This window comes from Poecile atricapillus, chromosome 4 (genome assembly GCF_030490865.1).
Source record: "Poecile atricapillus isolate bPoeAtr1 chromosome 4, bPoeAtr1.hap1, whole genome shotgun sequence".
In the NCBI taxonomy this organism is placed as follows: Eukaryota; Metazoa; Chordata; class Aves; order Passeriformes; family Paridae; genus Poecile; species Poecile atricapillus.
Genome location: NC_081252.1, coordinates 72423522 through 72447978, shown reverse-complemented (window position 1 = coordinate 72447978; position 24457 = coordinate 72423522). Strand labels below are relative to the sequence as shown.

At 37.1% G+C, this 24457-nt stretch overlaps 1 protein-coding gene across 2 annotated transcripts in view; it reads left to right on the top strand.

Moving 5' to 3' along the window:
• Positions 1-22821, top strand: part of CTNNA2 (catenin alpha 2) — a 466335-nt gene extending 443514 nt beyond the window's left edge. The window contains exons 18-19 of one of the 2 annotated variants that reach the window (XM_058838585.1): positions 6542-6685; positions 21644-22821. In XM_058838585.1, the coding sequence (XP_058694568.1) occupies positions 6542-6685; positions 21644-21931 (432 nt within the window). In that variant the 3' untranslated portion in view covers positions 21932-22821. The remainder of the gene's footprint in view (positions 1-6541; positions 6686-21643) is intronic. The other variant, XM_058838586.1, reaches the window with a different exon arrangement.
• The last annotated feature ends 1636 nt before the right edge of the window (positions 22822-24457 follow it).

Genomic DNA, 24457 nt, shown 5'->3' with positions numbered 1-24457 from the left:
TTCAATAAGTTAACTTCAGCCTTCAACTTCAGTAATTTAATCCTATGATTCTGTTGAAGCAGAGGGTAAAAAAAAACACTTGGGAAATAATAAGGAAGGAAGCCAAAGAAATAGGAGATATGAAATGTTCAGGTCAAGAAAGACAAACCGAAAGCAAGATAGGAGTATGAAATCAAAGAATTGTGGTGTTGGGAAAAGACAAAGATGAAATCAGGATCGTAAAGTTGGTTTGTAAACTCCACAATAGTCTTTACTTTCCTAATATAACAAGCAGGGAGAAAAAACAGAAGCCTCAAGGTCCTTATTTTGACATTGTGAAAAGACAGCTTCCAGGACAGGAAGGCTGGGGCTGGGTTGTGAAAGTGAGACCTTGATCTACACTTTATATTCAAGTAGTTCACGTCATCTGCTTTAGGAGACATTAAAGACATGAAAAAAAACAGAAAGATATTTTAGCTGGACCCTTTGGGCTGGAGATATATTGTAGTAACCTCTGCATAAGTGTTTGAATGTATGCAGATACACTGATATGTGTGAGGGTGAAATACAGCCACAGTAAGTGTACTCAGTTCCAAAATATATGGCTATGTGAAGCATATATACTTCTACAGGTTTGGATAAACCTTTACCTGGAACAAATTTCTTTGAACTGAATAATTTAGGAGTCTCCAACTCCTGCTGGCACAGAATGTCCCTCAGTACACTGCCCATGAAGGGACTACCTGCTGATGTGGTAACATAAAACATTTATCATCCTGGCACTGGGTAAATTTACTACTCCTAAAGGATGAAGGAACCAGTGAGTTATGCAGGTTAATCAAAATGAGTGCTGGTAAAATCCCTCATGGTCATATATTCATTATATATGATGTATTTTATGGAAGCTCTGTCTTGCGACTTTCTTAAAGTTAAAACAGTGAAGAATTCCTAATTATCCTATGAAACATCTTAAATATTAATTAAAAAAATAAAAAATAGAAGCATAAATACATGCACCAATAGTGGCTCTAAAGTCATTTGCAATACCTCTCCCAAATATCTGTTAATAATAGGAATTCAGTTAATTATATGTAACTTACCTGTTGTAGCCCAGTAAAGGGGGCCAGGAGCTCAGAGAGTTTATGCTCTTGGCTTCCTTGGAGGGATTCAAGCCTGGAGTAGACGGTGTAGCAGCTGAGAGGATCTAATGTTTCAAGTTAAAAGTTATACAAGAGTCCTCCAGAGGTCTCTTTTAAGTAATGTTTGTACTGCGTTTTGATTCAAGTGAAAGATCCTGCAGGATCTTGTTCCGGTGTCAGGGAGTTCACAGGTTTTGTGTTCCTTCGTAAAAGGTGCTGGAATGGATGATAGTGCATATCCTGAGCTTTGGGCATCAGGGGGATCATAACTGTGATCCACAGAAAAAAACTGTGCAGAAGCCCCTGGAAAGGTTAATTTGGTTTTTTTTTAGTGTAGGGCTGTTCCTCCAAAGAAGGTGGATGGTGGCAGACAGAGTTTATGTAAGTAAAGGCAGATGAACAAAGCTCAAGACACAGCTAAAAAAGCCAACAAGAAAATATTTTTGGTGCAACAATCTCGGTTCTTTTGAAGCTCCAATTTTTTTTTTATATAAGGCTATTTTTAGGACTAAGAAAATACCTCATTTTATATGAATGCATGTATAAACACAAATAAATATGAAACGATACAGCCTGCATAAATGGATAGATGTTATCTAGAATTTAATTTGCAAAGCAAAATTACACTGCACTTGTCTTCATTAGAATATATTCATGGAGACAAGAAGCACACACACCATCTATATGTCTGCATTCAGTAGGTTTAAATTTAGACAGGTCAGACTTTTATCCTTATTAAGAAGCATTTTGGCTCTGGGGAACATGCTCTTGTGCTCTATCAAGTGACTAATATTCATGCATTTTTGAAAATTAAATTTATTGAAATTTCTCATTAGAACAATTTTCTGCAAAGAAAAGCATTTCTGATACCAAACAATATTAAGCCATTGAATTCCTTGAAAACAGTGTAAAATGTTACAGATTCAAGACCGAGACTTGAAACAAATATGATCATGAAGGAAAAATGTATGTGCTTCATTACATAGTGCATTTGCTTTGAAAACATTCAAAGCTTGCCTGCTACAGTAGTTACAGCTTCACTTCAGCCTGTTTTCCTATTCCAGGCCATGCTGAATGAGCTGAGAAGAAAATGGGAATATAAAGGCTTTGTGATACAGGAATTACACCAGCCCTGCAATAGTTAACAGGGCTCAAAGACCATTCTAACACACCCTAAGATATGGTCCCAAAGGATTATTCCTGTAGGAATTACTATAAAGAGAGGACTTTGGTGCTATCTTATGTTCACTTGTTTTCCTGTCTCACTGCCTTTAAAGGAGATGGTTTGGGACCAAGCATCACCATTTTGTGTTAAATAAGAATTCCTTTCCCCTGGGGCATTTTCAGTTGGCCTCCCTAATGCACAGCATAGATTTGCTAATAGGTTCCTCCCAAGGCCATAAATGAACATGAGGTTTGTGTCTTGTACATGGAATTACAGGGACTAAATTTCCATAATGACAGATTTAACCCATAACAGGAGATTTTGGGTTGTGTTTCTTATACAGAAGTACACTTTGTAGTTCTTGCAATTATTTAACTCCTTGAGTTGGAAAGTGGTGACCTTAAATCCCACTTCTAAAAGTACTATCAGATGGTGCTTTTGCAGATATTAAAAGAATAACAACTATAGCTCAGAATTATCAGTTACTTTGCCTGTAATTGTATTTCTTGACAACCAGAGTTGCAGATGAGTAACACACACATAGAACTACTCACAGAAAAGAAGATGTGCCCTCAAGGGAAAACGTCAGCAGATTTTTCCAGCCTGACCAAAATCAACTGAACAGAACAGTTTATAACAAAATTTTTAATAAAATCCATAAAAGAGATGTTTCTATTAAGTGAGGGAGGTCGTAATGGCCTTTAGGAAGAGAGCTAACTGAGTGAGGAAGGTTAAAAGTAGCCTTCTATCTTTAACCTCTGAAATATTTTCTTCCACACTTGGGAAATATTTTTATTAAAATTATTATTTATGTACATCACAGAAGCAAAGGAAGAATAGTTCTGTTATCACATCTAATCTTACAGGACTGATAAGCAGCTGCTTCAACAAAAAGGGATTGTTTTGTATAATGTAATTAAGACATTGATATGAAGTCAAAGTAAAACACTATCCAGTATCAGAAAAATCAATCCTAATCTCTTACTGTTAGATATTCTCAAAAGCTTTCTTATAACATTGCTTCTTTCTGATTCTGACACTAATACATCATCAAAACCTTGTGAACTGGGTTACCAGGTAGGTAATAGTATGTCTAGAAACTGAGATGAAGTATAAAAGTAATGTGTCCTAAATCTCATCAAAGACCAAATCAGAATTCTGTAAAACTGGATTAGAGCATCAATATCTGAGCCAGAAGACTGCAGAAACATTTTCATCCCCTTTTTACACCTCCAACTAGGTCCAACATCTCCATTGTCAATAAATTAGAGAAGTTACAGCTTTACTCAGTTTCTGTATTTCATCATTCCTTAACTATGACAGATAATGTACAAAAAGGATTTTCCCTCTTATCCATCCCACCCTACAGCAGCCAGCCCTCTTTGGGTCAGAGGTGGGCCTGTGTTAAGCTCTCAGAGTTTTATGATGTGTGTCACTTTGGCATTTTTACATGGCCTTCTCCAGCTCTCGTTTCAATTCCTTACAGTCCATCCTTTTTTACCTTCTGTGTCTGTATCAGTCTGGGTAACATTTCTGCAGGGCTGGTTCTGTGTGCTCAAACTTCACAGACAGCACCCAGAGGTACCTGTGTGGTGCCTGCCCTTCCTACCACGAATTCATCCTTTTAAGCAAGAAAGGAAGAACACTGGGATTTTTTTTTCCATCAGATCTTTGAGGTCAGACTAAACATGGACCCTTGCTTGAAGTTGATTTCTGGTGCCTGGGTGCAAGTGATTAAATCAATTACTTGACCAGCATTTACACAGTTTTCTTATGTGGTTAGGCTTAACTTACATCCTGTAAGAAAATATTCAATATTAAAGTCTTCATTTACTGTCTCTTAGCCTTTCCATGCATTCATTCAGTTAATCTTAATTGTGTTCCTTGAAGCATTTGGAAGATTTCTGCACTTTCTTGAATGTATATACATTTTAAAAATGCTTTCATGAGGTGTATTCTTTCTTTGCTTTTATTCAGTAATGTGTTTATGTACACAGCTTAGTCTTAGCTTTGCTCTTCACTTAATATTCTCTTTATCAATTATAGATATCTTACTAAGCAGGTGAAAACAAAATTTCAGGTTTAAGTAGTACTAGCCCCAAAATACCATCTTGCATATGTTCTGTCACCCAATCTGTTGAGCTGTTTATATCACATTATCATGGTGGAATTTTCCATATTTCTTATCTTTTTGCTGGAGAATATCCTTGGTCATTCTCAGTCTTTCAGGATTTAATTGTGCTTCTTCTATATGTTTCACCCCCATAAAAGACAATTTAACTCTTTATCTCTCTAAACTCTCTCTTTAGAAGATCTTAGAACTGCTGTTACATGTGTAATTTTACTGATATATAAAGTTATATCCTCTGAACATCCTTCTCTTTATCAGAAGGAGCACCCTCACATAGGCTTCATCAGGTCTGGTGGTCACAGGAGTTCGAAATATGTTCCTACTTTATTTGGCAAAAACAACTGTGGTGCAGTAGTCAAGCCATAGGTTACCTAACTTATGAATTCACTGAATACTACTTGGTACTTTTTACCATAAAAGCCTTTAAAAATTGGATTTTTCTCTTTAGCAGGCCATTAGACATAAATATTAATAAGGAGTTGATGCAATACAGGGGACCAGAGGAGGTTTTCTTCCTCTTTGTCTTCAAACATGCAAATAGTTTGTAATCAAGAGATGATGTACAGAGAAAATAAATTATGAGCAGCACTATCATCACTTAGCATTCCTCAGCTGCAGCCTAGTTTTGCATTGTGCTCCTGCAGTTACATCTCATCTCTAACAGCCACAATAACTCTTCATTTCGCCCACTGGGCACCCATTTGTTGAGTTTTTAATTCCACAAATTCACTGCTTTAAAGCAACATCTGCAAATACTGCAGGATAACCACGATGATGGAAGTTTTAAAGGCAAAGAAGGAAAATGCTTGACTCTGTTGTTAGCTGGAGTGACTGGTACTAGACATGAGTCACACACTTCCTTTTTTCAGTGGAAGGAAAGAGAAAAACAAAGAACACACTGACAGAGCAGGGAATGCAATTAGTCATTATTAAGACAGAAAAACTAATCATGATTAGATTACAATTCACATGAACCTTGTAGCACCAAAAAGCCTGAGGGAAAGCATCAATATTAACTCCATGTGCTTATAATACATAACATTAAAAGACATTTAAGGAGTATTTATTTTTTCTCTTCCAAAAGGCAGACTCTTACACTAGCAGTCTTTACTGGCTTTCTTTACTGAATAGCCCCCCACTCTCTGAGCAGTTTTATTTAATGGAGTTAGGTGTAGCAGCAGGAAAAAAATTATAATTTTTTTTTTTCAATTTTAGTCTACAGCTAGGTTATTAAGAAAATCCCAGTGGATAATATAAGCAATTATGTTTAGTCCCAAACCTGCTTTTCCAGAATTTGGATGATAAAAATACCATTTACAATAAAGTAGACTGAATATCCCATTTTAAGTCCTCCAGTTTCAGTCCTTGGGATGTTGTTTGAAAAAAAGTGTGCCTCAGCCTGTATAGCTGTCATTGTCTAAAAATTTACGTCTTTAAAAACATCACCTCTTTGCAATTTTATTGATATTTCACTTGAAAGTGTGCTCTGTAAATAAATGAATGCCCAGAATTTTTATACTTCCCTCACTCGTTCTTTCAGCACAGTTTGTCAGTTCTCATTTTCAGTGCAAGAAAACCGAATTTCTTTTGCTGATCTCCCTCGTGCAGTGGTGTAGGAGGCCCAACCCTCTGGATTACTCTACTCAAGGGTCAATCCACAGGTGTGAGCTGGATGTTTATCCCACATGGGGGAACACAAATGTAATTCCTGTTGCAATCACTGGAATTTTAGCTGCTGGCACTGGTGTGGATGTTTTTGTGTAGTTTGGCTGTACAAAACCACACATAAAATTTGGGAATCTATTGACCAAATTCATGCGCGATGTGATGTCAGCCAGCGTTTAATTGGGATAGAGCTTTCTGTCCTCTCTGGTTGTCATCAAGAGATGCCAAAAACGTTTCCCTTTTGCATGAGCCCCGTGGGGGCGGCAGGCTGAGCCTGTGCTGTGGGAAGGAGTGAGAGGAACCCCCAGCCAGTGGGGTTACTCATCGTGGAGGAGGCCCTGTGTCCTTGGCCAAGCATAGCTCCTTCAGCACACCTTCCCCTCTCCTCACCTCTACGCTACGGCACAATATTTCTCTTGCTCTCTCTCTCACTATCTCTTTTCTGTATCTCTCGGAAATCAGACTGGAGTTCAGAGCACTTTCACTACCTTTTATGAGGTAGAGTGTGATGTCATAGATGGGGGCAGGGCTAGTCAACTTTCCACCCACCCACCCACCTGTGCTGAGGGAGCTACGCTTGAGACTGGAAGCGGTGACTCCTCAACGGTGAGTAACCTCCTGTCTCATCTATGTCTCTATAGCTCTGGGGGTGGAGGGAAGACACCTGACAATGGGGGATTTTTTTGATAGTTTCTCTTTTTTTTTTTTTTTTAAATTAACCACAGGACTGACGGAGTTAATTGCATGTGTTGTCTTACTCACCTGCAGAGAGGCATTTCCTCCCTGTCCAGAAGTCCCAGAGTTAACTCCACCTGCAAAGCAATGGCCACGTTTCTCTGCACAAGTGGTCCATTGGCTGATGGTTAAACTGATCTTTCAGTGTTTATCTTGCCCTGTGAAAAGGCAGGCTCTGGTCCCCTTGAACTCAGTTGCTAAACTTCCATTAATTTAATTACAGTGTTTAATTACGGTGCTGGGCCATAATTTTCCTGAAGTTCTTTATGATTAAAGACAGATTATGTTATTTATATATTTATCATTATTAACTGTGGATAATGGCTGTTTATATGGGACAGGATTTCTTTTTTTTATATTCTCTATTACTGTTTTTATTCACTTTATCCAGAATATTTATGAAGCTGTGTGTTGATAATAAGCCAATTATAAGACCTTTTTCATAGATGAATTAAAATTCAAAGGTAAATTGTGGAAGACATAAAATTAAGCAGAAAACCCAGAAGAGATGTAACTCAGACTTAACCTTTGAAATTATAAATCAAAGAATTTGATTTTTTTTTTCTTTGATAAGAACTTGAGATGGGCAGGGATGCTGCTGACTGAATTTCTTGGTGTGTTTTTTGTCTCACTACCTAAATGTTACTATTTTACTTTAAAGCATTGTCTTGTTACCTATTTCCCTCAGCCCCAGGTATTACTGCTTCACTGTTTTAATATCCCTCAGCATATTAAAAAAGACAAGATGGACTACGAAGACCTTCCTTTCTTGTTCTGCCTCCTGGGTATCTATTAAAGCCGTCAAGATGTCAGAGCTCTCATATTAAAGGGCAGAAGAAGGATCATATGAAGATTTTGGGCCCTAGGGATACTGAAAATCTTGCTGTTCTTGTTCATTTAAAGCTCTTTACCAGCTTTGTGTGGGATCTGTTCATATCCCAGGGAGAGGCACTAAAAGGTAGCAACACGCCCTCAATAAATCAAAGGAAGAGAGTGCAGTCCCAGCCTTTTCAGCAGAGGGGGTTCAGAGTCTGATTGATGAAGTACTTCTATTTTCAGATGACTAGGTGGCTTTGAGCAATTGGGTAAGGGTGCAGACATTCCATCTTCAGGTCAGTGGCATTGCTGGGAATTGGTCCACAGTGATGGATAGATATTCCTCCCTGATGACTCAGGAATGCTCTTTGTATCAATGCACAGGACATTTAAATGGAGTTCTGGGAGGTTGAGAGTCTTGTTTACAAAGCTATCTACCAAAAGTCTCATAAATGGTTGTTTCCCTCCCTGTCAAACAGAAAAATAATGATGAATAATATAAAAATGTCTCCCTGACAGGTGGTAGCTTTTCTAGCTTTGAATAATGTGCACAAGGTGTTTTATTGCTACTGTTTATTCCTTTAGTAAACCAAACACTGAAATCTCCAAATCTTCCTTTGCAAAGCCACGAACTTGCCCAGCAAATTTAGCTTCCCCAGGAAACTTTAATCTTTTCAAGAAAGGAAAAGGAAAAACGGGTTAGTCAGTCTCTGTTTCACTGGGAAAACTTTATGGGAATTGCTGCTCTTAAAGATGTTTTGGAGTTTGTTCTTTTCAGAGGCAAATGCTTGGAGGTAAAATTTTATTTAGATCCTTAGCACATTCTTTGCTGATGAGTTTATCAAATTGCCTTAGCACATAATTATTCTTGCATAAGGCAGGAGACTTCAGTTTTTGCATGGAATTCATAAAACACAAAGAGCAACTGTACAGTGCCCTAATCTCACTCCAATGATCCAAAAGCATTTTGGTGGCATAGAAACTTTTCAAGACTGGTGTAAGTATTGGGAAAAGAGAATCAGAATTGGTGTCATTCAATAATGATGGAGAATTAGGGACAGTCATCAGCACTGAGGGGATCTCGTGGAACAGAGATGTCAGCACATTACTTTGAATCCAGAGAAATTTGCATTCTAAATTTATCTTGTAAGATGAGTAAACTAGCAGTTGGTTGACTTCTGTATAGTGGGGAGTTTGTAGAGGGAATGATATTCCAAATTGCATGAACTGTTGCAATAATTAACCTGAAATCTGTCTGTGCCAATTCTAATAACAAATTTTTGTCCAGGTAACCCCAGGCTGTGAGTCTGTGAGTTTGGCTGGTTTCTTAACACTGGGAGAATAAATAAACTAATGCTGCATTTACTGAGCTAATTCCCCTGTTAAATTATTTTACTGGCAGCTATGATTAAAAAAAAAAAAATATTAAAATGTCTGAAGTGCACAGATTCCTACATTTTACAGCCTAGGCTTAAATGTGTATTTAGTCAATTACGAAGTTTGTTTAATATTATTTACATGAACATCACATTAAATTAAAATATTTTAAGGCCTAGATTTCAGCTGATTTTATTTAGTGTTTAATATAAAAATTTTAAAGCAAATATCTGAGAAATTTCTTCCAACACATGCTAATTCAAATTATTTAAATCTTCATAAATTACTAAAAAATCTGAAAGTTAATTTTTGATGCAGTAATGCAAGCACATTGTGTATAATCATCTCAAAACCCAATATATTAACTAGTCTATTTACACCTATATATTTAAGGGCATCAACATTTAAATGAAAGCTTTATTCCTCAGTCATAATGGCAAAGGGTGAGCAATAGTTTAATGATGTAAGATCATCTACAGGGATCAAGCATTAAAGCAGCTATGTGAAATTCTCAATTTTTCTCTGTTTGCCAGGCTTCTTTCTCTCACAAGTTGAATTAAAACTTTGTGGGTTGGTTCTTACCTTCTTTTTCTCTGTGAGAAGTGAGGGAGAGCTGTGAAATGCACCATCTGTTCCCAAACCGTGTCAGCTGGCAAAGAGATGCTTCTCCCCCTGCCCTCTCTTACTGCAGTTTTGGGCTGGTTTAACACCATTGCCTCAACACGAATTGTGTGGATTTAATCTTGCCTAAGCAGGAGAAATCACAATGACAGTGCACACATTCTAGAGGACTCTTCATGTTGATTTAAATTGCAGTCCTTTCAAACCTCAACCTCAGCCTGTTTGAATTTATAACACAAATGCTCCGTAGCACTTGAACTGAGTGTAGTGGATGGAGGAAACCAGGACTGCCTTAACACCCTGGACTTTCTGAACCTGGGACAGTTGCACTCAAAGACATTAAACATAATTATCTTAAATCATAATCCCTTGGATTTTTATCACTCCTATCTGAGTGTCTCAAAGCAAACACATGGTGTACCCTGGTAAAACTGAAAACAGAAGTAAATATTGTCATTATTTCCTTTCTACAAATAATGCTGAGCCACACTCAAGGCAGAAGAGATCTACAGAATCACGATGGGTTTCAAACACTACATACTTCTTCATAACTCAGTTAATGTTCAAGACCAGCATTTCTTTGTCTTCCATTTGATATTCCAGTTTCCACTCTGGATGGCCAAATTAAAATGAAACCAAAATCAACCAACCAACCAAAAACAACAAAACAACCTCCCCCCAAAAAACTGAACCACAAATACTGCTGTCCCCCTCCCCCCCCCCCCCCCAAAAAAAAAAACAGTGAAAAGACTTCACCCAAGTTAAGTATGGTTTGAAAAAGATAGAATTAGAAAGAAATCCTGCAGTAACAGTGGGAGGCTGCCCCACTCAAGCTGTGCAAAAATATGAGAGTAGGTCTCTGGTGTAATGGAAACTGATTATTTTATTATTCAGAAAGATTTAAATTGAATTATGAAGAGGATTTTGCTCTCATCTCTGTTGCTGTGTGAATACTGACTCATTTAGCCAAGTGTAAACATCTGCATCTGAGATTTTCACTCCAGCCTTCCTTGATGTGGAACTCAAGAGCCGTTTCCAGAGGGCAGAGATTCTTATTTCAGGTAGACACTGACAACTGCTTAGATTGGTAATACCTTAAAAAACACAGAGCCATAAGCAGGTGAATTAAATTGTGTGTACAGAGTCAGAAAGTTTCACCTTGGGCTTCTTTTGAGGGTTTATATTGATATGTAAGTAAATTCAACTTTCTGTGAACTAACTGACGCCTCATGTTTTTCTGAACAGAGATGTTTAAATTGCTTATTAAGGGACATTTATCTATGTACATTTCCTGTCTTGATGCTCTGATCTCTTTAGCTTCTGGAGGCTGGAGAGATTTGTATGTCTTGTAGTTCGAGGGTTTCTCCCACTTGACATTTTTGGGAACCAAGAGACAATTAAGGAAAACAGTCCCAAAAACATTAATTAAGTTGTTTGATTTCTTGGACCACTAGGTCAAATCCAAAGATAGGTTTTTTTGCAGATGTTGAGCACCTGTCCAGATTCACTGCACTGTCTTTAGGATTCAAATGCAATTTGGGATCTCTAAACTGAGCTCAAAAGGTGAAGTGCTCTGGCCCATCTCCAGAGAGAAACAACCCATGAAAGATCTCGAGTGCTTCATGGTTCCTGGTCTTCTTCACCAAGCACAAAAGGAGTCTGGAATCCTTTGGTCCAGAACCTGGAATTAAGTAGGTTGAGTGCAGGATGGCACCTAATTTGTAGAAATGAAAACTCTGAACACTTTGACTCAGTCACAAAACACACCAAATCAGTGGGTTTTAGGAACAGCCCTATTTTTCCTGCTTCCATTCCTAGAGAAATTGCTCAGTAAGAGGCATCTGAAAAAATTCTGGGGGTTCAAGTGACACCAGTCACGGTGGATCATGACTAATATTTAAAGACACTCACTCTGAATTTTTCTGATGCTAACCAAGTGCAGTCAAGTCTGTAGGTAACCATGACTAATGTACGCTATTTAAATAAGAACTTTATAAGAAATGAGCCTCTGAAAATGCTTTTTCATTTCACTATACATTTCATTTATACATTTCACTTCTGAAGTCTATACCTTCATCTCCTTAATGTGAATTCTGGATTAATGGTAAGATTTGGAGATGTGGTTGAATTAATTTGTTTTGTGGATGTCCTGAGGTGAAAAGCACAGGAACCATTTGGATTATTTGAATCATTGAGAATATCAGTACTTCTGCATTTGTTAATCAGGGAAAATACTACCTTAAGTACTGCAAAGGAAAAGAGACTCCAGGTAAATTTGTAATCCCTTACACAAGTATTTTCAGAACAGAGTAGTACTGGACTTAAACTATTTCAGTGAGCTATTAAAAATTTGTCAAAAAAATGTATTTTTTTCCTCCTTTTCTGCTATTACTCATTTTTTTTTCCCCATTTGGTGGGACACTTGCTCTTGTAGCACTGAAAATGAAATTGCCAACATCATCTACACAGGTCATAGATGAATTTGTAGGTGTACAGAGAAGGCTCAGAGAGGACATTGTTGTCTACAGCTACCTCTGAGGAGGGTTTAGAAGAACCAGATCCAGACCTGTCAGAGTTTCATGGTCATAAGGACAGGAAAATCAGTAAAAACAAGTTTTCATGTGGGAAATATCATAAGATAAAAGGTAAAAAGTTTTAACTGGAAGGTAGTGAAATTCAAGTGCAGGGTGGAGTTCTCTAGTCCAGAGATGTGAAATTGTCCATCCTTGGACATACTCAAATCTCAGCAAAATCTAGAAAAACCTCATGTAAGTCAAATTTTCAACAGGGCATTGCACTAGATGACCTCAAAAGGATCTTTTCATCCTTAAAGAATATTTGCATAATAAAACATGAGTAATAAAAATGAGCCTTTAGAATTAATTTTTATTATTTAGAATTTATTTTTATTGCTGTCATCTTTGCTTGCTCTTTCACTGTGAATTGCAACAGCCTTTACAAATGTTTCTGTTTTGTTCTGGTTTCATTTGCTTGCAGTAAGTAAGAACAGGTAATTGTTACCTGTTTAAATGGTTTTTAATGACATTTAGTGTTAGCTAAAGTTAAAAATATAATGAACAGATGCATTTACAAATTGTTTTTTCAGTAATTGACTAGGGAAAAATTCCTTCTAGTAGGGAACTCTCCTTACTTACTGAATGTTGTTTAACCATTTATTGAGTTGGCCAAATAAACAGAACAGTTAAGAATGAATAATTTATATGGTTTAAATTATAGAATTTTCCATTAGAAATTATTTGTTATATATGATAAAGCCAGCTCTGTCTGACTGAAATAGAGCTTCCCCTTGAAGTCTATTGTGGAGTTGTGATTATTTTCTGGTGTTGTTGCACACTGCACAAGTGCTGAAAAGTGCTCAGGGAATCAAACAGAGAAAGGAATGTTTTCACAGATTGAATTGAGCAACACTGGGAGGACCCTCAGCTTCAAGGGGGTAAAATCCTTTTAGCACCTCAAAAATGATCAATATCTTGAATGATCAAAGCCTTTATCTGCTTCTACAAGACATAAAATGTACATGAGCAACAGCAGGCAAACATTAGGAAGCAAGAGATACTTGTCCTGGTATCATCTTCCATTCTACAACAAGGTTTTATTTTATTTTATTTACTCTGATGTGTTTGATGCATTGTTTCCAAGCCCTTTCCTGAGAAAAGCCAGCTGTGCCTGTGGAGCACTTATCTTCAAAGTGCTCCTGTGCTGACCAGGCAAGCGTGACTTTAGAGATAGGAAAGTAGCTGAAGGAGCAGATTTGCCTCAAAAACTGGCAGATCCTCACCGCTGAAGACATGGAGATAAATCACATACAGATACCACTCTGACATTTGTACAAATTAAAAAAGAATTTGGGGAAATAGCACATTTCTCAGCATTGCAATCTTAAATCCTGCTTTATGCTGCTTTTCATTTTGTTTTCTTTGAGACAAAATCAGGAGGAATAGCAGGAGATAACACATTTATTTGTGTAAAGCATAGAGTGTTTCTATGCTTTATTGATTTTTTTTTTGTATCCAAAGTCTCCTGCATTTTATTACTGAGTACAATTTCCAGCCAACCAGACATGATTTGGACTCCTTTCAGGTAAGAGTCTTAGAAAAACATGTTTTTTCTTTTTATTGTACCTGTTCTTTAGAAAAAGAACAAAAGATTTGCTCCTAAAACTCAGCTTGAAGCAGCACTAGATTATTTTGGGCTTTTAAAATTTATTTCTATCCTCAAATTACAAGTCAGAACTCCAGTTGGGAACAGGGAGATCAGTAGCACAGATTAGTTAGATATCCTCTATTTCCCTTTTTTTTTCAGATTTAGCTGCAGTTTGATATGATGATGGAAATTTGTACTGATGTTTTTGACAGACCTGTCTGTGCTTTTCTGTGACATCAGGTTCAGACAATGTTGTGTCTTGGGTAGACTCAAGGCATGTGAATCCCTGTGTAAATTAGTGTAAACTGCTTTTTTATTTGCCTTGATACTGAGTTTTGACAGACTTCCTACTCTAATTTTCTTCAAAAATCCTCCTGGCAATTTAAAATATTTTTAGTTATAGTTGGAGTTTGCATCTCCTATCAGATAGGGTTTGGATTTCATCTTGCTGCAGACATTTTATCTTGTTAAATATTAGGTTTAAATCAGTCATACAAAATTCTATTTCCTGTTAATTATCCAAGAACTTGGAGAAAATTCCATGGGGTAGAATGGTTTTGAAACTGTAAATGTGGTTGTGCCAAGTTTGCTTCAGGTAGTGTTGGAATTGTGATGGCCATTAGACAATCCTGCCCTTTGTCCAGGACATTCCACCCTTGGCATCATCCTCCAGACATTCGTTCTGTGCAGAATGAGGAAGATTTGGAAGGAAAAGCCCTCAAATCATCGTGGCAGAAGACTCATTCCCATGTTTCTCAGTTGTGGATTGATGTAGAAATTGTTTCTTCCTCTACCTTCAACCTTAGCAAGGAAAATGTGTGGTACAAACAGCCAAATTTGTGGAGTGAAAGCCTGTCCCATCTGCAAAACTCCTTTAGCTTTATTCACTGAGGCTTTCTTCTCTGTGCTGTAGAGTTTTTCCAGATATTTTGGCATTCAGATTGTTGTGAAATACTTTAATTCAGCAACAGACCCTGAAAGTTTGGAGGCAGTGCTGTAGCATGAAAAAGCCTGCTAAAACAATTGAATTTTAAAAAATTTTAAAAAAGGATTGCTTGTCCTTACAGAGTTTCTGGTGAGTGGTAAGAATTGTACTGGTTTGGCATCTTTTTTCCTACTGTGAAATGGCAGATAACGAGCAGGAAAAGAAAATTAAACATTTCTGAGAGTTGTTTTTTTTGTGGGTTAAAAATAATTTCCCCCATTAAATTCTGAAAGGAATGCAACAAGATAATTAATTAAATGTTAAATACTGAGGAAATAACTTAGGTTATATTTGGTAACAACAAGAAAAAATCTAATTTTTTTTTTCATAGCAATAGTATTGGATAAATTATTTATTCACTGTAAATGCATTTGTTGAATAGAAAAAAATCTAATATTTATAAAAAATCCAAAAATGTGTTTTCCACCTTTGGGACCTGCAGGCTGGAGAGACACCAGTAATAATTATTTTCCATAAAAATAATTAGACAATTAGGTAATTAGTTAACTTTCAGGTGTTTCCAATTGTCTTTTTGTCATTTCACCATTTCAGTTAAAATATGAGCTTTCACATTAAGTGTTCTTCTCAAAGCAAATGAATTAGGATATAATTTTGTCATTTATCCTTTTGCTTCTAAAATACTAAAATATTTACTTGGAAATAAGTAAAGCAAATGTAAGAATTCATTTATATTATGCCTGTTTACCTTTTACTGGGAATGTCTGTTCTGGGAGTATTTTTATTTACTTCTGCTTTTGCAAATTAGCACAGAGCAGTTGGTAATGTCTTTTAAAATGACAATAGTCCATAGAAGACAGAAGACACCCATAGTTATTGTTGTATTTTTGTGCTTTCTGCTGTCCTTGGACGTGGCAGCCTTTGTTTAATACAACTAAATGGGCTTGGGAATCCCTTGGGTTTCTTACCTGTAATTGAAAAAATGCAGATGAGAGTGGATTGGTGCACATATAAAACACAACTACCCCCAGAATGAATTAAATATTCATCATGTATAAAGGACTAAGCTAATTGCAGTCAAATGTGAAAACAAATAGCTAGGAAAGGACAAGTACAATACAATTTTCTCTGTGTAGCTACAGATCCATTTTTAACATTATTGTGGCCACATTACATTTCAGATGAAGACTTCTTTTGAGAGAGAGATTTTCAAGTGTACAGGATAGTTTTATTGAAACGGACTGCAGGTAGCAAGAGCCCTACAAACATTTTGAGGTGACTGCAGCAGACCCTCAGCCACTGCACAGTGGTGCTGGTAAAGAGCAGATGTCTCCTTCCATAGGGAAGAGAGCAGCTGAATAGCAAACAGGCCATTCTTGCACTGGCTCTCTCTAACAGGGTCATGTTTTATGCATGAAATGTGCCACAGAAATGTAAGATGTAATTTTATAAATAAGATCCTTTTCTTGCATACCTCTTGTGTACGTAGGAATGGATTTACCTGTAAGCACAGCTGAGAGGAAAATGTTCTGTTGCATAAGAATACAGTCTGAGAAAGTTATACTCCTGATTTACCATCCAGCTTCATAATTGCATAATTGTAGCCTTATTTTCTCTGGAGACTGTTGATTGACTTCTGGAGTGTGATAAGAGTAATTGTGCCTTGTCCAGGAAAGTGTGAACTTCCTTTGGAAAGAAGGAGAAGCAAGGAATTCACCCAGAATCCAGAGGATAAACTGAATATGATAATTGAACCTATTTCATCAGTCTCCTCCTTTTTGTGTACTCAAAAAACCTTAAGAGCTTGGCAGTGCCTAAGTCACTTGCTAAAGGTGTACAAATTAAGTCTTAGCCAAGACTATTTGAGAAGCTACAGGTTCTGTTTCAATGTGCAAAATAAATTACATTTCTTTCCTCCCAATCTGTACAAGGTGAATCAGACCAAACTATTTATCAATAGCTCCTAATACTAATTTTTTGTTTTCATACCTTTCAAGGTCAGTGGGGGCTGTTGTTATCTAAGCTGCCTTCCTGCATAACTGATGTATAGGCTCCCTGAAGTGATGTGCACTAAAAATGTCCAGTAGTTAAAACATATTGAGAAAAACCATCCAATATTAACTTCACAATTTCAAGAAATAGAATCAATCTTTCATGAGTTCTTGTGGTTAATTAATATAACTGCTAAATAAATAATTTCAGGTAATTAATAACTAAAGTACCCAGCTTCACCTCTCAGCCTGTAAGTTTTGTTTTATCTTTGTCTAACCTGTGGAACTTGAAAAAAAATCAGCTTTGTTACCATGTACTTGCTGATTTCAGTCAACTCATTTTTTAGTCATTCACTTGAAAGTGGGAAAAAACAGAGCTGGCTGAGTCTTTCCCATAAAAGATGGTTTTTGTTACTGAGTTTCTTTAAGTTCTTTCCCAGTTCCTCAATATTGTTCTTGCATTGAGGACTCACTATCCCTTAACTGTGGACAGAGGATAAACTGAATATGATAATTGAACCTATTTCATCAGTCTCCTCCTTTTTGTGTACTCAAGGAATGATTGCCTGGAATCCTGCAGAGAATAAAGTTCCTTATGGTGTAATTAGGTATCATCTGCTGTAGATATGGCCAAAATTAAATCTATATTTGTGGCTTTTAGCAGCTAATTAAATATCAATCATTTGCCCTCTGAGTGACTTGACACTTTCACAATTGTTATCTGCAAATTTCTTCAAATGAGTGACTTGCTTTCCAAGTTTTTAGTCGAAATATTAATATTGTGAGGCCTCCAAATGGTTTCTCCAAGACCCCACTGCGAAATTCGCTGTTGAGCACAGATTTGTGTGTGTGTGTGTATGTACTTCTGGAAGCAGCTGCTGGAGAATCTGGAATCCTTCTGTGTATGTGTCTCGTTAGTTTTGTGTCAACTGAGTTTTTAATCAAACTGTCATGTATTACTAAGCAAAGGACCTTTCAAAGATCCAATTATACCCACAGCATCATTTTAAGCAATTCAAAGTTTAATCATACCAATATTTAAAATATAAAAATATTTTAACCCACACAGCCCTTTGCTTACCATTAACTGTGTTTCTTTCCTCTTTTTATGGAGTCTGTCACAGACATTGCATCATTTAATTTGGGAGTGCTGTCAGCTGAGCTGGCCTATCATTTCACAGGTCATTTTATTTTCATTGCTCAAATATTTCGAGACCAGCAACTATCTACAATTCTTTTGATGTCTTCACCCACTTTTCAAGGTTTATTCAAATCAGCAGTAATGATATAGAATATTCTTAAGCATTCAGTTCTTTTAAAGCTACCCATTCTGTATCCTTACTCATGGGAAATACAGATTTTTTTCCCCCCCCCCTCAATTTCCCTTACCTTTTTATGGATATTTATTGTAATAAATATGAGGACATCTCTAGAAGTGAGATTTTCTTCTTTCTAAAACATAAAGTATAATTCTTCCCTATTACAGCAGTCTGCCAATGCAGGGAGAACATCTCTTTTCATTGTTTTACTGTTAAGGAAAAAAATTTCCAGCTTTATTCCCTCCTATTTCTTCAGCTATTTTGCTATTGCAATTGCTGGTTATTTTATTTAGATTATGTGTGTATGTAAAAGAAGCAAGACATCTTGATTACCTCAAGATTCTGGAAAATTCTGCAAATAGTGCAGGAAAATTGCAGAACAGCTGACAAGCAGCTGAAAAACTCCTCAAAACTTGAAGGATTTTCTGTAAGGGGAAGAAAACCCAGGAATTCTATTATTGGCAGATATTTTCCCACCTTAATTATTCTAAGTGGCCAGGTCCAGTGCAGTTATTCTTAGGTTCTTTATGAATTTTGAATTTTCCTCAGCATTCACTGTTTTTAAGAGTTTTGTGGACAGCAACCTAAGTTTATCTTTTGTGGTTCAGAGAGCATTTTTTTTTCCCTAAAAGCAGGCAAACATATTTTTAAGGAGTTCTAAGCAGCAGAACACCATTACATTGTGCTGTAAGTCCAAGGCTGTTAGGACCAAAATCCATCGTTATCTCTAAAATTCTGGGGGTATTGCAGGGAGTAAAGGTTGCCTTCTGTACTGTGAAGTAATTTTCCTAGTGGTGCTTTTATTTGAAATGTTAATTTTCCTTCCTATGATCTTTTATTATTGACATAACGCTTGGAAAAAAGTGCGTAAGTTTCTGTGCCCGTATTTTGTAAGGAATTAACACACTCAGGGCTTGATTCACTGCTGCCTCATTCCAGCTTTGTGCCAGTGTGGAAAAGCACAGCTTCGAGCTGGAGCAACATGGTGGTGTGGGAAGATCTAAATGTTAATTGGAATGATGTTCATTCAGTTTAATTCTTCTTTACTGAGCCATAATAGAAGCAAGGAGCTGGAGTCCCTAAGAAAATCATGGGAAGTGCTCAGGTGGCCAAATTGGATGCCTGGAATGACCACCAGCAGATTTTTGGAGAACACTCACAGCCTGTGATGGGTTTTATGTCTCTTTTCTGGTTCCAAGACTAGGAAGTGGATATTAGGGTCAGAGACTGAGTATCTGCATCTTAAAATGTGATTAATGTGAAAACAGGGAGCTCTTATCTACTCTAACAGCATATAGAAACTGAATAGAGTTAAAATGACATCAAAATACAAGACATGGTTTTCTAAAAGGTGTCATTGTTGCCTGCATCTGATCTTGAAGAAGTGCAAGATTCTGCATGCCTTTATCACTGCAGTCCATAAAATTACTGATTACTGTGTTCAGAGGTGTAGATTGAACTCTGTGTGTGTGTTTAAGCATCTAATTTTGGTGCCCCCTCAATTTAAAATGCTTCCTTTAATTATTCTGTTTCTTAATACACATAAATCAGCTTTTCATGGTGGAAAATGTGAAGCTGTTGGAAACCTTCAGCAACCGGATTTCATTCAGGAACGTGCAATAGAGGCTCAATCCAGTCAGTTTATCCACACTGATTATGAAGTAAACACTATTTGATGGTATCACTTTATATTCAATATCAATCCACCAGTGTTTCAAAAAGAATCATTTAACAATGAATAATGCTTGATTGTAGATCTCTGTGGTAAATTAGAATATCCTAATTTAATAGAGTGTGATCTGTTATTTGCCAACAAACATACAGATTGCCTTATAAATCATGCAGCAGTGTGGTTATAGAATAACACTAGACTGGTTTATATTTCATTACTCCCTATTGAACAGTCATGTTTCTGCCATGTAATGTAATTTTCCATCTTTTAACTTTGTTTCTTTTACTAACAGAAATACAAATTAGTCCCAAGGAAAAATATTTACTAGGGGCAGGCAATTAACTGTGCATTTCAGAGGATGGCAGCACATATGTGAATATCATTAAAATGCTTTATTTTTTGGTTTTCACCTCACTGTATGTAGCTGTTTATGTATTTGATGAACCATAATGAGTTTAAGGCCAGAGCAGAGGAAATAAAATACCCCAGGTAAGTATAGATTAATGTGGTTTCAAATACAGGCTTTCTGTAATGTCTATTTTTGTTCACATCAGTCACTGACTCTTCAAAAGGAAATGTCTCCTGAAGTCTTCTGTTAATGATTCAAAATGAAGTGAAGTATGGTGTGGTTTTTGTTCTTGCCTTCTCACTGTTTGTCCTTGCTTAGCATTTAGATTACAGAGCCATGCGCTCCCAAAATAGGGAGCAGGAAATGTTTGGAGTGACACAGGCCATTTGTAGTAATTAAAAATAGCTAAAAACTTACTGAACATGTGGGGTGGAATCAAAGAGGTAAAGTAAAACTATATCCTATATCATTCCTGCAGTCTGGGAAAGATGTAAGTAATTGAAGCAGCTTCCATGGTATATCTGAAAGGCTTTATCACAAAAAACGTGTTTCCCACTCTTCAGTATTTTAGGACAGGGATAGTTGAACATGTTAAGTAGTAACCTGGCTTGCTGCAGTCCTTAGGAGTGTATTTTTAGGAGCTATTACTTTGAGAATATCCACTTGGATCTGCCGAGTGCCTGATTCACATCTTGGAAAATTGAGACATTGTCCTGGAAGTCCCCATTATACGTTGAAGTCCTTTTGAAAACTTTGGCCAGGGGTACGTACTTCACTTCAGCGTACGATGGAAGCTTGCTGACTGCAAGTCCCGGTGTTTTGAAGCTCAGCAAGTCCTTAGGGGCTCTTACATCCCGAGGACACCCAGGCAGGTTCGTGCATGGGAGAGGCACAAAGGTACAAAAAGCCTGGTAACCACAAAGTAGCATTCCTTGAGACCATGAGTGACTCACACATTACAGGAGCTGCCAAAACCTGCAGTTAACAGTCTCATCTTTTCATTTCTGTAGGGGTTTCAGAACCTCTTTTCATCTCTTCAGATGGGATTCTCTAACAAGCTCAGTGCTGGCCTCACACTGTTCCTGTAGACACCACTGGGGGTGATACCCTGGGCTTAACAAGAATAATTAGAACAAACTGGAACACTTGGGAAACATCCCTGTTGACCTGTTTTGCAGTTGATGTGTAACAGTAAATTTTTAAAGGTGTAAGTGAGAAGTAAAGGGGTTTTTGTTAGAAAACAGAAAATGTCTTAAACTGTAAGAAAAGAATCTATGACCAAAAAAACCCACAAACAGGCAAACAGAAAAACAACCCACAGACAACACAAGCTTTTCCTTTAATTTATTAGAAAGAATTTAATGTGAGGTACCACAGTCTTGCCTTTACTGTTCAGTGCATGATGTTGCCAGTGCTGGATACTCCAAGGTTCCCTGAGGAAGAGGATTTGTTCCAACTTTAATGCGATCTGGGAGGGTCCAGTCAGGAACTGGCCCAGTGATCCAGCTGTGGAATGACCTTGCTGTATTTTGTGTTGGAGTAACCTTGCTATATTTCATTTTGTTTTCTGTTTGTAGCTGGACAGTGCCACTTCTCTCATCCAGGCAGCTAAAAACCTGATGAACGCTGTGGTCCTTACAGTGAAAGCATCATATGTGGCTTCTACTAAATACCAGAAGGTCTATGGCACTGCTGCAGTGAACTCTCCAGTTGTATCTTGGAAGATGAAGGCCCCCGAGAAGAAACCTCTAGTAAAGAGAGAAAAACCAGAAGAATATCAGACAAGAGTGAGGAGAGGGTCCCAGAAGAAACATATTTCCCCTGTACAGGCCTTAAGTGAATTTAAAGCTATGGATTCATTCTAAACCACTGAGCTTTACCAGGAGGGTTTTATATTCTTTTTTGTATGCGTACCTGCCGACTTGTGTGCGTCTGGCATGGGGTGGGGGGGACAAAGTGACAATTTGCATGCGACCTGAGACTCTATTCCAGTAAATAACTCTCTGCAGTGCCCAAAATTCAGGGCATCGCCTTCTAATGCTAAGTGGACTTAACTCCAAGCTTCCTTTTTAAACTAAACTATAGCATTAAATTGGCCAAAGAAATTGCGTCACGGGGGTATACACGTGGAGTAAATGATAAATTCAAGTCTAAACCCCAAAATTTTTATGCATGCAAGAAACATTAGGTTGGCAGGTATATTCAGTGAAAAAATAAAAAAAAAAATGGAATTGTAATGGTAGACCATAAAGCTTGTATTGCTTCTGTTGCAGTGCAAAAATGTACTAGCCAATATGCTTCAATGTGTGGCCCAATAATTAAATGATATAACTTTTAAGTCATCTTCATTATAGTATGTGAATTTTTAAAACAGATTCAAACTAATTCATCTTAAAAATGCTTCTTTTGAACCAGATTTTGTTCTTTATATTCTAGTAGTGTTATGATTGCTCACATTTCAATTAATCCCATTAATATGACCAGAGGTTTACTTTTGCCAATTGAATTCCTTATGGTGGAGTATGAAGCACAATATGGTGATTGACATTGCCTTTTATATTATGATTATTATTATTCTGATTATTATTATTATTATATTAGTAATAGAAGACCTGGTGGTGGAATGTTTAGAGACACGGAAACTGACAGTGTGAGAATTTAGAGGCAAATATGTAGGTGTAGCTTGGATTACAGGTATCTGACATACCATTGTAACCACTAACTCAATAAACTCATTTAACCTTGGAATCCTCAATCTGGCTCGTCTCCTTTAATGCACAGGTATCCTCTGAATGATAGTTGATGTATAGAGTTATTAATTCTGCCTCGTGCTTCCTTTTTTAATCTTCATTTTTGTGAATTTTCTCATTTTTTAGTAACCAGAAAAGCCACACATGGTCAGTGGGTCAAAACCAGAGTATAAATCTGAGATAGATTTAACCCTCTATATGTATGTGTCATGTGGGATGAAATTATTTGTTTAAATGCAACACCTCAGAATAATCATAAAGATAATTCAATTTATTCACTTGTAAGGCTGGCACTTCAAAACCTTGGAATCATCTCTTGTGCCACATTTTACAGACCTGTACAAAGTCCACTGCACAAATATCTGCTTTTATTGCCTTTTAACACCAACAGTTATTTAACTACAGAGCCTTATCATTATTATACAGAGTGTCATCATTATCAAAAAGTCTGGGTGTATATGTAAAAGAAAAATGAGCATCAATTAATTTTCCTTATAATTAGATACTATCAAGTTAAGGGAACATTCATGGCCTTACAGGGGATTTGAAACACTGTGATAAACACTGGGTTTACACCAACAGTGACAAGTGTAGCCCTTGCAGAGTTTTTGAGAGATGTTTGGATGTTGTCTCAGATACGCTGATTATTCCTCAGAATAGCAAAGCACCAAATTTTGTTCTATTGCCCTCCTACACAGTCTATGTAAAGAACTGTACTCTCAGAGGTCTTTTAGGAAATTACTATTTTTGCTTTGTTTAGTTGTACTGTGTAATAAAAGCAGTTCCCCAATCAGAGCTGGAGAGTGTAGACATGACCAAAATATATGAGATGTGGGGAAGTCCTTGCGGAGCTTTCCCTACAAAGCCCTGGAGTCTGACATAGACTGACATTGCTTGTGGTAACAATTATCCCCCTAAAAGTAATTGGGATCTTTACAAATGAGATTACAGAGACAAAAGACAGATACAGAGTCTAAAGACAAAAATAGCAAATAACAGACAAGTAAAAACATCCTGGCATGCTGCATGAGAAAGTAAAATAGGCAATTCACCATGAATAAAAGTAATAGCTCTTCTTCAGAAGTGTTTTCCTCTAAACCTCTGATGAATTAACTCGATGGTTGCTTTAAAATTAGGTTGTTGCTCTAAAAGGCATCTCAAATTTGGAAAAGTTTAGAGGAAAGCACGTAGTCTAATGGAATCTGTGGGCATGTGGACTCTCCAGTGCTGCGGTCTCCATGGATAAAAACCACAGTGCAAGGAATCTGGGATCAGTCACTCACTCAGAATAGTGACTGTGTCTGTGAAATGCTGCAGGAAAATCAGAGTCACTGAGGGAAGAATCCAGAATTATTTTGGGCAACTTAGTCCACGGCCATTAGAGTCCTACTTTTGGACGGATTATTTACCTTTTGTCCATCTGTGCTCTAATTATCTTCATGGTCACAGAGTAAAACTTAGTATTGATAAATGATAAAGTAATGCACATGATAAAATGAGCCAGCAGCCAACCAGGATGTGCCAGTTCAGTGCCCAGCTCGTGTAGTAAGGCCAACAGGATGGGGACAGGTTTGATAGAAGAAAATATGGGGTGCCTGTGTTTGAATTGTTCATGCAGTTTTTATCCACTCATCTGAAACA